Source organism: Pteropus alecto, unplaced genomic scaffold (genome assembly GCF_000325575.1).
Source record: "Pteropus alecto unplaced genomic scaffold, ASM32557v1 scaffold313, whole genome shotgun sequence".
Taxonomy (NCBI): Eukaryota; Metazoa; Chordata; class Mammalia; order Chiroptera; family Pteropodidae; genus Pteropus; species Pteropus alecto.
Window position 1 is genome coordinate 697,877 of NW_006434832.1, and position 14,767 is coordinate 712,643.

Consider the following 14,767-nt stretch of genomic DNA (forward strand, 5'->3'; position numbering starts at 1 on the left):
TTTTGATATTTTCCCCTTAAAAAGCAAGAATATACATTATTCAAATTCAAATTATACTTCTCCTGGTTTATTCTTTTCTAATTGAAACTTTATTCGAGATGTCTCATCAACTAAAAATGTAACCTTTCTAAATGTCCTTTTGGAGTTTCCTCTGGAGTCTTTTTAGTAACTAATCACAACACTTAATTGTAGAAATGCTAAAGAGCCCCAATAGGTGGATGTGTATTTAGATGCTAAATGTTTTTGTTAATTTCATTAAAAAAAAAAAAAAAAAAGAATAGTCCAACCCAAAAATCTGAATTATATATACACTGAAAAGTTGGAAAAGTTACTGAATAAGTATTGTTCACTGTTACATTCTTCTTGACAGATGATTCTTTCAAGAAGTAAGGTTAATTGCTCAGATATCTTGTCCATATATATGCTCTCAATTTCTTCTTCAAATCAAGCAGAGCTAACAATAGATTAAAACAATGTCCAAGGTACATAAAAAGTTGAAAAGCTGTCCTAAATACTATTCTATCAGTGGAAGGCTCTTAAAATAGATTAGGTGTGGTTAAAAATGTAGAAGAGACGGTTGCGCAACAAGCTTAAAAACTATCCCTGTGCTAATAAAAGTAAAGCTTAGTTGAAGCCTGCCTTCTACCTGTGCTCTGAAATCTTTTGGTTGGTTGAAAGATGAAGCAAAGGTTAAAAAAAAAAAAAAGTTGGTTCAACAGGTGTAGCTTAAGAGAACATTCCAGCAATATTCATAAATCCTACGAACTTAACAAACACAATTATGTATCCCCAAAGACCTAACAAGTTCTGCTAAAGTCACACAAGATCAAATGGCTCAAAATTCTTTAATAAGCCAGAAGTGTTCTAAAGATTTAAAGATTAATTTCTGCCTTCTAAAATCCCCCAGGGGAATTACTGCAGGCTTCTTTATGCCAGTAACTAGTTATGCAGTTTCTTTTCTAAATCAATAAAATAAAAAGATTTCAAAGAAAGCATACTTCATTTTTCAGCAAGCTCTTCAACATGCAGCATCAGAGTTTTTTGTTAAAGTTAAGACAGCATCTAATTTTATTTTCCTTCTCAAGATTTATTTACCTTCTAACAAAATGACTTACTGATAGGAAAGGGTAGCCATAAAATATGAATTCTTTTCTACAGAAGATAAAATGACCAGTCTAGGATAACAGTTTAAGGTGTAACATGTTCAGAAAGAGGAAGAAAGAAAAACAAAGCTCCCAGTGATCCTCAGTTAAATTACCAAATCAAACACAAATCTAGAAACCACTCAAAATAAAAAACTTTATGCAAGGTTTACAAAGCTCACAATTCTTCACTCTATATAAAATCTTGGAAGGAGGTGATATAAGTCAGGACTTCTGTCACTGAAAAATATCAAGTATATCAGATGACCTCAGATAAAGATCGACAAACACACGAAACCAGAGTCACCAAGTTTTTTGGGTTCACTCATAAAATTCAACAGTTATAACAACAAATAAAGTATCTTTTTCTTTGTTAGCAAATAACTATTCCTCACCTGCTTGTGTGCATGATCATAAGAGTTGATATGGTTGTCGAATTCCTGATGTTTCTGATATTGCTTATCACAGAGTTCACAGTAAAAGTTGGCTCTGAGATCTTCCAACGCTTTGGCAATTGCCTTCTCTTTGTCAACATAATCCTGTAAAAACCACAAAATACAAACAAAAAATGAACTTGGTAGAATTTTATGTGAATGTTGTAAAGAAGTAGTCTTACCTGAACAGAGAAAAAAAGGACTTCTCATAAAATTTAGTGGTACCAGTAAAAGCCAAATGAAACTTAAGTGGCAATTTGGTGGAGTAATTTGTGTGCGGTTGGACTAAAATTGTCTTCAAATAAACAAATGTTCAAAAGAGTTTAATTATACTTTCCCTTTTGGCAGTATGGTGGACTAGATATTGTAGCATCCCTTACCCCTACCCCTGGCTTGAAAAAATCCAACCAACCAGATATTTAAAACATAATTTTTACTGCATTGCGGGAAGCACAGAAGGATAAGTAAATCCTTAAGAGGGCAATGGGAGAAAAATGACAAAACAGAAGAAACAAAATTACCTATGATCTGAAACTGATAAGCAAGGGCCCTCCTTAGGACATGTGGGTGACCCTGGAGCTTGAGGTTTAAGTAAGGCGGGGAGCTAAACTTGACAAGCCTAACCTAATTTGCAAAAGAACCTGGAGTTGGGCTGGAAAGACCCCAGGATTTCTGGGTCTTGGCACAGGAATCAAAAATACTCTTAGAAAACATACTAAATTTTGGCCCTAAAAATTTTCCTAGATTAACAAAATATATGTTAGGATCAAAGATTAGTACACGCACAAAAGGAAATAAATTTATCACAAGCTAGAATCACAGGAAATAAACAATAGATTTAGACATGCAAGACTCAGAATAGTTTGTTATAGAATATAAAGTAACCATAAAAATGTTTAAAATAGAAAATGAAATTACAAAAGTGAGCAAATATAAAACATTAAAAAACAAAAACAAAAAACTAGGCAGACTGCAGAAAGAACCAAATGAGACTTCTACAATTGCAAACCCAATTGTAAAAAAATAAACAAAAAAATTCATCAACTACTTAGGGGACAGGTAAAAAACAGACTAGATACAGCTCAAAAAAATGTAGTAGGGTGGTGAAAATGTTCTGGAATTACACTGTAGCAATGGCTGTACAATCTCACGAAATATACCCAAAACCACTGAACTGTACACTTTTTAAAAAGGGTGATTTTTATGGTATGTGAATTATATCTCAATTAAAAAGATGTAGTAAACTGGAGGACAGACTGAAATTAAATTGTTCCACAGAGACAAGGAAACAGATAATATGAAAAAGAGGTTAGGGGTAACAGAGAACAGAGTAAGAACGTTTACATATAACTGAAATCTCAGAAAAAGAGTAGAGAGCACAGATGAGCGAAAATTATTTAAAGATATAATGGCTGAGAATTTTTCCAAATCAATGAAAGATATTACTCCACAGATACAGGAAGCACAAAGTATACCACACAGGGTATATAAAAATATGCACCTAGACATGCTCTAAAGAAATTACAAGGGACCAAAGACAATAAAATCATAAAACCATCCAGAAAAAAATTAAGATTATCCACAATCAGACTGACAGCAAATTCAAAAGCAACAACAGAAGGTAGAATATATGTGCTTCAGTGTGCTGAGCAAAGATACATTTTTACTTATATACCAAATGAAAATGTTTTTCAGAAATGATGAAATAAGGCATTTCCAGAAAATAGAGTTTACCACCAACGAATTAATCAAAAAGGAATTCTTAAAGCAGTATTTTGAAACCACGGATTGTGACCCATTGGTGCGTCATGGCGTTAAGTAGATTGTAACATGCATAAAAAAGAAAAAAATAGAAAAAATATAGTGTATTTCACATAAAGGTAAATACTGTCTTATAAAACATTTGTTTCAGTTGTGTGTGTGTGTGGTTGCAATACTAAACATATTTCTTGCTATGGACTTGCAAGTCACTGTTTCAACGATGTACTTTATAAAGAAAAGAAAAATGAAGCCAGAAAAATATCTGAAATACTAAAAGTGAATGGTAAGCAATGAAATTAATAAATATATAGAGAGTAACACCACCACCACCACCACCACCACCACCACCATCACCACCACCACCACCTACCTGGCAGGATGGAAAAGCGATGAAAGCAAAATGCTAGCTGACATAACCAGGTATAATGGGAGAGGGTGTTCAAAGTTCAAATGTTCTAGAGTCCTTCTAATGATTGAGATGGAGTTAACATTAGACTTTGTTAAATTAAATATAATTTGTATTAAAATCCCAAGGGTAATTATTAGAATAGAAATAGTAAAGGGGGAAGGAATAAGAAAACTTCTTTATAAAGAATGAACAGAAAGACACAGGAAAAAAATACAAAGAAAGCAGAAACAGATTTATGAGTACAAGAAATGTAAATGTACTAAAAAACTGTTAGAAAAACAAAATCTAACTATACATGCTTATTATGAGATACCTCTAAAACATGAGGACTTTGAAAGTTGAAAGAAAGCTGGAGTAACTATATTAACATCCAACTGTTTTTAGACTTTAAGATAAAAAAAAAATTACTTGAGGCTGTGGTCAGTTATGGAGTTAAATATTATGAGGTTATCTTCCAAATACACTGCTCTGTTAATTCTGAAATGCCAACACAGTTGTGTTGGTTATCCATTAGTCTTAATGAGGTTCTGGCTCAAAATTGTGGGACTGACCCAACGAGGTGGTCCAACATACCTCAGCAGCTCCACTTAAAAACTAGATATCAAAAGACATCTCAAAGCAAGTTGAATATATTCATTTGCTATAAGGTAGCACAGAAGAATGAGAAAGAGAAAGGAATGAGAAATGATTTAATACTTGCTAGCCTTTTACAGCAGGGTAGATGCATTACTCTCACAATGAGTACCTCTTTTTAGTTAACAGACCTAAGAGAAGTCTCAATCCAAAGGCTTCTAAAATCGGCCTTTCTTCTATTCAGTGTTCTATCTTTTGGACACATTTTCAAAACCCTCTCTCCACCTTTCTCACAGGAGCTACTGAATCAGTAAGCAAGAAAAGGTTGCTGTATTTTGTGGAATGCCAGTATTAAACTATTTGGGACAAATTTATGAAAACAAGTGAATATAAAACACATTAAGATATCTGCCCTTCACAGTAATTTTCTCTAAGCACTGTGGGCAGTTTCATGTTGTCTGGCTGTTAAGCAACTTGTGGATATTCTTCCTTATCAGAGCTGGTTTCCCCAAGATAGAAATCAAAAAGTTTATTTCTCCAACCTCCCTTAAAACTAAGGTACAGACTATGATCTACCCTCTTCCTGTCAGATCCATCTACGAGACTTCGATTTAAAAAGTGAGCAGTATGAAGTTGCAGGTACCAAGGAGAATTTATCTTCTAGCAATGGTGACTGCAGAAGCACATTTTAATTTTATCTTGGCTTTCACTTAATTCTACAGAACATCTTAATAACATTAATAAAGTGTGTGCCTGAAAATAGGGTACACATCTTCTTAAGAAGTACTCACAGAACATTCACCAAAAAAGACCGTATTAGGCTACAGAGAAAACTCTAATAAATTCCAAAAAGAAGAAATAACATAAGCAACATATACGACACAGTATAATGAAACTAGAAATTAACATTTCAAAAAAGGCCTTACTACAAATCTGAAACTGTACAACTTTTAGGAAAAAATTACAATGACTACACTATATATCAATATATACAGGCTACAACTGCAGCTGTGGCTCAAGAAAGACACACAGGTTTAACTACTTAAAGCAAAAAAATATAAACACAAATAAAGGCTACACTCTGGAGAAACTCTTATACAGGTACATGCATACCAGGAAATATGATTCCATTTAGATAAAGCTTTAAAAAAAAAGTAAAATAAAACGATACATGTTTAGGGCTACAAAACACGTTGTAAAACCATTTTAAAAACCTAGGGAAAATAAAAGAGTAGATAACACTTTCTAACTCATTCTATGAGACCAGTATTACACCCTGATATAAGGACATCACAAGAAAACTAGAGTAATATCTTATGAATATAGATGCAAAAATCCTCAAAATGCTAGCAAACTGAATCCAGCAGCACATTAAAAGGATCATATACCATAACCACAACTAAGTAGGATTTATCCCAGGAATGGAAAGTTGGTTCAACATATAAAAATGAATCAATGCAATACACCATATTAATAAAGGGGCATGGGATTCCACATGACTTTTTCAATAGACGCAAAAAAAGCATTTTACAAAATCTAACCCTTTCGCTAACCTCTCCTGCTTTGTAAAGCTCAGAGATATAAAGGGTTGTCTCCACCCTTGAAATAGGGACTAGAAAAACTACAATACATCATCACTCACTATTCTCTTGAAAGCATCAAGAAATTCATCATCTACCAGTGTATAAATGGCAAGGGTTATATATAAGAGGTTGAAATTTCCAACCAGAGTCATTATGGACCTAAAGAATTTACACTTTCCACTCATAGCAGGAATACTTAGCTTAGGTATTAACATTTTAAAACCAGTTCCTATGAAGTTCTCAGGTCTTCAATTAAATACCTGAGGCTCTAGCAAAAGCACATATGGAATTGCCTCATAATTGCCTTTAAAATCCAGGATACAAGAAACTTTCACAGAGGATGAGATGATAATCAAAACTGCAAACCACAGGAGAAAAACCACTGTAAAAGTCAGAACATTTAGAATATTAAAAAAAAAAAAAAAAAAAAAAAGGCAGACATAGTAACCAAAAGGTAAAAAACAGGGCATTTATTAAAAAGGAAAAAAACAAGGCATACTGAAAAATCAATAAAGAGATACTTTATGAATTAAAAAAAAGCACTGATTCTCAATAAAGCTGTTTTTAAAAAAGTCACTGGTTTGTAATAAAACAGTATTTATAAATGTTAATTGCAGAATATAGGTGGTAAGTATATGGGTATTCACTGTACATACAGTTCTTTCCATTTTTCTGTATGCTCAACAGTTTTCATAATAAAGTATGAATAAATAAAGTTGAGGAAAGTATTAATGAAATGAAAAATAAGAAAATGGTAAGTTAGGTAAAGATGGAAGTGAATCCTCTATACTATCTTCTAGAAGTATTTTTTCTTTTACATTTAAATCTTTAATCTGTCTATAACTGATTGTTGTATAACATGAGGTTAAGAGGTCCAAATCTATTATTTCACATATGGGTAACCAACCGTCTTAGAACTTTTTATTGAAAAGGTTATTCTTTACTTCACTCATCTGCAATACCATCTTTGTCTTATCCAGTGGTCAAATATGTAAGGAAAGGTCTGTGTCTGGGCTCTCTTTTTTGTTCCATTGTTCTTTCCTTGTATTAATATCACATTGTCTTAATTACCATAGCTTCATAATAAATTTTGATAGCTGACAGGGCAAGTCTTTCTATCTTTTGATATTGATTGCACTAAATGTATAGAAAAATTTGGGGAAAGCAGATTTCTTTATAATACTGAATCTTCTAATTCATGAACAAATTATTAAAAATTTCACTTTTTATTCATTATTCTTTAATGCCTGTCAATGTTTTAGAACCCTTGCCCCAAGTCCACATCTCATTAGATCTATTCCTAAGTACCTCATATATATTTTTGCTATTACAAATGGTGACATTTTTGTAACCTTTACTAACTCTTGTGTACAGATATACAAATTCAATGATTTTGTACCTAGCATCCTGCTAAACTGTCATTAATTTGTGTGATTTATCTGTATATTCTTTTAGATATCTATGTACATAAACATACCTGCAAACAAAAACAGTTTTATCTCTTCCTTTCATCTATATTTATGTTTGCTTCTGCCTACCTTACTGTGCTGCTTAGGACCTCTGGCACAGTATTTAATAGAAACACTGACAGCAGGCATGTCTCATCTCAAAAGGAGAGCTTTCAACTTTTCAATATTAAGCATGATGTCTCCTACATGGTTTTGGTAGGCATTCTATCTGGTTAAGGAAAGTCCTTTATCAAGTTGGACAAGACTTTTCATCATGAATGAATGCCGAATTTCTTATATTGCTTTTATTTTTCTGCATCTATTGAGATGATCATATAATTTTTTCCCTTTAATCTCTTAACATGGCTGACTATATAATTAGATTTCTAGCATTAAAGCAATCTTGCATTCCTGGGATAACCTGGTCATATATCCTAAATTGGTCCTGGTGTTTGCTAGTGTTTGAAGATGCGCACCTGTGTTATAAATCAGTGTCATATAATTATCCTTCTCATACTATCCATAGCAGGACTTAGCATCCAGGTGGTACTAGTCTCTCATTAAATGAACTGGGAAATTTTTCTTCATTTTCAATTCTCTGGGAAGATAAGAAATTGCTGGTTAGGACTGAAGTTATTGCTTTTATGAATTTTAATAGAACTCACTAGTGAGGTTACTGAGATTTAAGGAAATTTTTTTTAACCCACACATTCAATTCATATAACAGTTATAGGATTACTAAAGTTTTCTATTTCTTTTTGAGTTCATTTTATTTCAACAAGTTGTTTTTTAGAAATTTGCTCACTTAAACCTAATTTTTACATCCAATGGAATAAAATTATTTTTTAGTGCCTGCTGCATCTGAAATGATTTTTCATTACTGATAGTGGTTTTCTATGTTCTTTTCTTTCTTAATATCATCACAAGTACATTTGGCTTTGTTGTTTCATTCATTTCTGTTCTTTATTATTTCTTTCCTTTTATATTCTTTGGGTTTATTCAACTATTCTTTCTTTCCTAAGAAAAATGTTTACTTCACTTATCTCCTGCCATTCTTTTTTTCTAACCTAAGTATTAAGGATATATATTTCCTATCAAACATCAAATTGCTTTAGCTTATCCTACAAGTTTTGATAAGTGGTGCCTTCATCTTTCAATTCAAACACAAGGATTTTTCTATTACCTTTTTTTAAATTGATTGCTTTATAGCCTGATTTCAGTTCTTTGAAATTTGTTGATATTTTGTTTATGACATAGGATATAGTAAAAATTTTTGTTTAAATAAATATTCCATATATGTTTGAAATTTTTATTTTCAAAGTGATTGGGCACATAGTTCTTTATAACCATTAGGTGAAATTTATTAATTGGTCAAATCTTCCAAATATCTTTGCTGATATTTTCCCTCTACTTCTATCAAATACTGAGAGGTATATCAAAGTCTCCCACTATTGTGGTGGCTGTAACATTTCTCCTTGTAGTTGTCAGATTTTGCTTTATATATAGATATACATACACACATATTTTTGCTTTACATATTTTTTATGTTAGAATAGACTTTAAAAGATAAATCTCCTTTCTCTTCCCACTTTAAGTATCATGACCAAGTAGGCTTCTATAATGATAATCTTAGCCAAACCTGTTTCCTATCTTAAAATTTACCTATTTTTATGGTAGAGATTGGGCATACTACATCTTGAAAAACATGTTCCCTAGTCAGTCTTTTTGAAAACTAAATTATAACATGTTCTAAACTTTAGTTTTCTACAACTTAGCCCTTAAAAAGGAAAATACTGAAGTTCTCAATTTGTTTGTTCCTCTTAAAATGCCTCATACCTAAAAAAGGGCTTATCAATAGGTATCGAGCTCTCAAAGAACTCCTAACAATATTTACTACTGTTACTATCTATTGTGTACCAGGCATTGTATTTTCAAGCACTAATGAAATCTTCCCAACAGACTTATGAAGTGGGTATTATTATCTCTTTAGTTTTTACAGAGGCAATAAATAAGAAAGTAATAGAAACTTGAGATCTACTACTAATCACCACCGAATGTCAAACAAATGCTGTCATTAACAGAGATTCTTTTCATCAAAAATGATTATCTCTTTTAGTGTGAGCACTACACATGCAAGAAAGGTTTCATTTAAGTACCTTGTACTTCTGTCTCAATTCTTCCGTGTCTTCTTTTTCCACTTCTAGGACACGGCGCCGTTCGGTAGCATCTTCGGCATAATCGAGCTTAACAAAAACAGATATATATATTAGTCTTAATTCCTGAAGTACCTCCAATTAGCTATTTTTAAAAAGTCATGTGCACAACTACAGTGCTGTATGAAAATAAATAACTGTAATTTTGCTCAGCAACCTCTTGCTTTATTGTTACCCCACAGAGAAAACAGCATGCAAAATAGTTCATTAATCCTTTCATGCATGTGGTTCGCAATGGGCATATTTTTTGATGATAATAGACTTTAATTCAGTGATGCCAAAAAATTAGGAGTAAATGGAGAAAATATTTTAGGCAATGAAAACAAGATATTACAGCTGTACACAGCCATTGACATGAGCACTAGGGTCTCGGTTTAAGTCTGATCTTGCCTTGCTGCATAATCCCGGGCAAACCACTAAACTTCTTCATGCCCCTATTAAACAAGGGTTATTATCTGCCACCTACCTGCCTCAAAGGCAGCACTAAATAAAAATGTAAAAGATATTCTAAAATTTCCAAAGAAAAATATTAAAATTACATTCTAATAAACATATTTTTGCATTAGCATCTGAATTTGGAATTAGTATCAATTTTAAATATCCCATAAAATAAGTGAGCTAAGGAGATCAATTTACCTCCATTTCCATGCGACCCATGCCCATGACATCATACTTGACAACAATTGGAATGGGATCTGTTCTCCCTGTAACAGGAACACATAATCAAGGTAAGATGTGAAGCTAAGCCAACAGCTCACTTTATATATTGGGTTTTGGGTGGTTAGAGATCTTGCCTTGGAGTGCAGAGACCAGAAAGCTACAGTGAACCAAACACAAGCCATTCTCACAGCTTACAACCAAACCTACCTCTCCCAGTTTAAACCTGACTAACCACCTTGATTAACTTTCCAGTTGAGGATAATTCCAGATTACTACAGCAAAATTAAATAATGCAAAGCACTTCTAAGCATTGGCACCAAGAGGTTTAAAATAACTTTTCATCAAGTATCACTTTACTCTTACTGTCCACTGACATCCTCCCACACATACTTTTAAAACTGGTAATAAATATCAAAACTGACATGCTTAAATCAAAAAAGCAGAGTTTTAAACATGATACAGAAAAACTCTGTAACTGCAACTTAGTATGTTTAATATATATTTTGTTTTCAAAAGATGCTTTATAGTTAAGTGGGACCATGAAAAATTTAAATAAAAAGCAACAGTTAGTTGCCCTTAGGAACAAAGAAGAGTTTTTCTTTTGAACTGGTGCCCTGAGGTCCCATTTTCCAGAGTGGATTTAACACTGGCTATGGCAATCGGTAAGCTGTGAAAAGGACTAGTTGCGAAGAAAATTGACTTTAAACTAATTGATCTATGCTGGAGATTTTTAAAAATATATATTTAATCCACTCATAACCAGCCAAACAAAGCAAAATGGGGCAGACAAGCACTTTACTACCACAGCTGTTTTACATCACAACTTGCGCTGTTTATTGTGATGTAAGCCCACTGAAAAGAGGACTTACCTTATCCGTTGTACACCTTTAGTGAAAAAACACAATGTTTACTTCCCTCATCATTTCACTCAGGCTGGTGTAAACAATTGTTTTTTGTTTTTATTATACACACATATATATTATACCCTTGGGCTAAAAGTTGAGTTTTATCAGGCTAAATGTGAGGTGTTACTAAAACCAAATTAAAAAGCAATAAAAAATGCCATGATCATGACTGGATTGGGTCATGGAGAATAAAAAAGAAACTGTTTCAAAGTGACCGGCAATCACTTATATCTAGTTGCTCTATTATTTGTGGGATTACTTTTTAATCCTTAAAAAATAATAAAAAATAAATTCAGAAGTGTAACTACTTATCACCAATATCCCATTATTTTTAAACAATAAAGAAGATAATTAGGAATAATTATCATAGTGAAAAAATGTTTAAGTAAATAAAGAACATCTCATGCCAGAAAAAAGAAAAAAGTTCTAAAATACAGCCTTTTTTTGGATACCATCAAAAACTACCAGTTAAAATGAAAATGCACTACTACCTTATGCCCAATGGTATAATAAATAAGCAGTGACTGCAATCTTTAGCAAAAGGACCAAATTAAGACAGGTTATAAAAATGACTTCCTAGGTGCAGCATCACTTTCATAACGTCTCAATCAGGGATTTACTGGTAATAACAAATGGTCCAATGAAAGAATTGGGGGCGGGGGGGGGGGGAATGACAAAGAAATTTACTTTTTTTGGTATCTTTTTGATCTGTCAAAATTTGTTATTTAAGAATCAAGAAAGTTTTGGTACAAATTCATTACCTCTGTAAACCCCTGTTTATAAACTCTGCATTAGTACTTTTGCCTTCTAAGGCAGTCAAAGTTTGTTTTAATTTATTAAAAATTGCAGTAGCAAGTGCTAGTGCCCATTACATTGTGGGGAAATCAAGGTTTTGACCGTATTAGAATTTAATGTTTTAACTGATTTTTTTTTGGCAGTTCTAACACAAACAGATATATCCCTTCTTAACATTACCCTTTAATGAACAAGGATCAGACAAGTTGCATAAGGAAAGGAAAGGAAAATGAAAAAGACCAAGCAGAAGGATGAAGGCTACAACAGAGAAAGTAAGCCTAACATATTGGTGCACTGATGACAAAAGGAGTAATTCAGTCTGAAAATAAAAAATTACCACTGCTAAGTTTACCATCACCACAACAAGTCCAGGATCATAATGCTGTAAAAAAGAAACACCATTTGTTAGGCAGAAACCATTAGGGTAGGAAACAGGCCTTCTAGCAGGCAGACAGGATGGGGTAAAGTAACAATTGGGCTTTGTCCCTCCCCCAATTTCAGCTGGGGACAGAGGAAGGACAGACACTTCGTGCTACAGTAGTTATTTTCATACTAGTTGGACCAGGGTGTAAGATTTTTGAACTGCTATTTGAGAACATGAATAATCTCCTCTTTAATAATACAGGGGGTGGGGGTAGGTGTTAGTTTAAAGTGAGAGAACTACCTCTAGCTTCCAATCTCTTGTTTAACTACTCATTCTGGTAAATCAGTATTTGGGGCCTGAGAAATAACATCAAAGACGGTCAGATCAATTGACAGTGATTAAGCCATTTGCTTCACTAAAAGAACTCTAAGAGGATTTAAGGAGGAGTAGGGGAGTCATAAAGACCTTGCTAATATATATATAGCTTATATATAATATAAAGTAAATATATTATATATATAGCTTATATATAATATATATTAAGTAAATATATAATATATATTATATATATATTAAGTAAAAGGTCTGGAAAATAATCTTAGATCTTCAGTGCTTGGAAAACTACATGTATCTGAGTTCTACTACAAATGAATAAAACTTGAATTAGCTTTTCTTAGAACTATGTTTTCTTTTAACGAAGTCTTCCCAGGCCCACCAACATCTTTCTGCACACAACAAAGCCAAGCTTTGAAGGAGACCAGAAACTCCAGAGAAAGTGGCATCAAAAGGGCTGTCACATTTATAGTTAGTCCACTCAGAGGTAAGTCACAGAAAAACAGTTTGGCTTTAAAAACTATCTGAAGGTGACATTACTGCCCAGGCCAATTAATAACTTCTTTCCATTATTAAAGAGGTTCCAGAGCAAGGGAAAAAAATCTCAGTGGGAAAAGACACCAAACAATACATACATGAAGAGGTTGTAGCATTAAAAAAAAAATCCCCTCAATTTATTCAGTTGTGATCAATGATAATCCTATCATAAAGAACACCACTGTGGAATACCTAAAATAACAACTGCTCAGTATGATGAATTTCTAAAAGGTAAGTAGTGTAAGAATATTTGTTAATGATACTCTCTAAAAACTCAACTCCTTTTTAAAATAAACTGAACTATATCCATGTTCCCTATTTCTTGGTTTCTTTTAGAAGGGGCAAATATTTCTTAAAATCCATTTAATTAAGAACTTTTTGTTGTTTATTTCACTCCAAAGAGGGCAACTTCAACCAAAACACTAAATACTTTCCTTAAAGGAAATTATCTTGCTCAGCTAAAGATCTACAGATACCGTGACTATGATCTGGCCAAATGGAGAAGGGAAAGAAAAAAAAAAATACCAAATCTAGACTGTGCCAATACTGTATTCATATGATGGAAAAAAAAAGTTGATATTCACATTTTAAAATCAAAACTTTAAATATATATAAATATGTTGTACAACTATACCTCAATAAAAAAATGTTTGAAGAGAAAAAAATTTTAAATGTTTCATTGACCAATTAGAATTGTACTTTCTATATTTTAAAGGCAGTTTTACTTCTACAATGACAAAAATGCATCATATATGCATCTCTTGCTAAAATGAAGATATTACGACTTATCGTAACTGAAGAGAGAATAAGGCCAAATACAAAAAACCACTGATTGCCTATAGCCACCCTGTTTCTGAACAATCCCTCATGAATCAGTTTTGATTTTAAAACAGTTAAGGATACACTAACCTACAGAATTAACCCCAAAACTGGACTTCAGAGAAGATACTTTTTTGAGAAACATTATTTATAAAGAGATAAAATCCAGGAACAGAACAATTGGAGAAAAAGAACCACCAAAATTTGATAAGTCACACATCAGAAACAAAAGACATAAGACTTCCTTAAAGAAATAAATTAGAAAAAAACAAACAAAAAAAGAAATTAGAAAAGATTCCAAAGTGATTAAAACACTGGTTGTATAGTCAATAGATTAAGAACACAATTTATCTTTGCTGCCTATCCTCTGAGATTCATTCAATGAATATTACAAATATTTATTGAGTTGCTACTACATACCAGGCACTGTTAGAAAGCACTGGGCATATGGCAGTGACGAAAACAAAGTTCCTATACCCCATGAATTAACTATAATTAGAAAAAAAATCTTACTACTTTAAACTTCTGGCATGGGGGTGGGGGGAGACAGTACATTTGTGTAGCCAATGCATATCATATATATAGTTCAAAAGCTTAAAAATGTCAGAAGCTGTCATTTAAAGATGTCTAATATCATTTTTAAAGCCTAATAAAGCAGAAATAAAAGCACCAAAAAGTCACCAGAGTCACAAAATCTACTTCCAAAAGGCAATTAAACTGATAAAGACCAAGAACCTGACCTGACATCTTTAAATCTATTTCTCACTTTAAGCAACTCAAATATATATATA

General features: G+C 32.6%; 1 protein-coding gene across 4 annotated transcripts in view; it reads right to left on the reverse strand.

Annotated features, from left to right (window-relative positions):
- Positions 1-14,767, reverse strand: part of GPATCH8 (G-patch domain containing 8) — a 71,917-nt gene that overhangs the window by 18,388 nt on the left and 38,762 nt on the right. For 3 of the 4 annotated variants that reach the window (XM_006910131.3, XM_015588029.2, XM_015588030.2), the window contains 3 exons: positions 10,200-10,267; positions 9,507-9,593; positions 1,538-1,681 (listed from right to left, as the gene is read on the reverse strand). In XM_006910131.3, the coding sequence (XP_006910193.1) occupies positions 1,538-1,681; positions 9,507-9,593; positions 10,200-10,267 (299 nt within the window). Of the gene's footprint in view, positions 1-1,537; positions 1,682-9,506; positions 9,594-10,199; positions 10,268-12,260; positions 12,306-14,767 lie in introns of all 4 variants that reach the window. The other variant, XM_025045583.1, reaches the window with a different exon arrangement.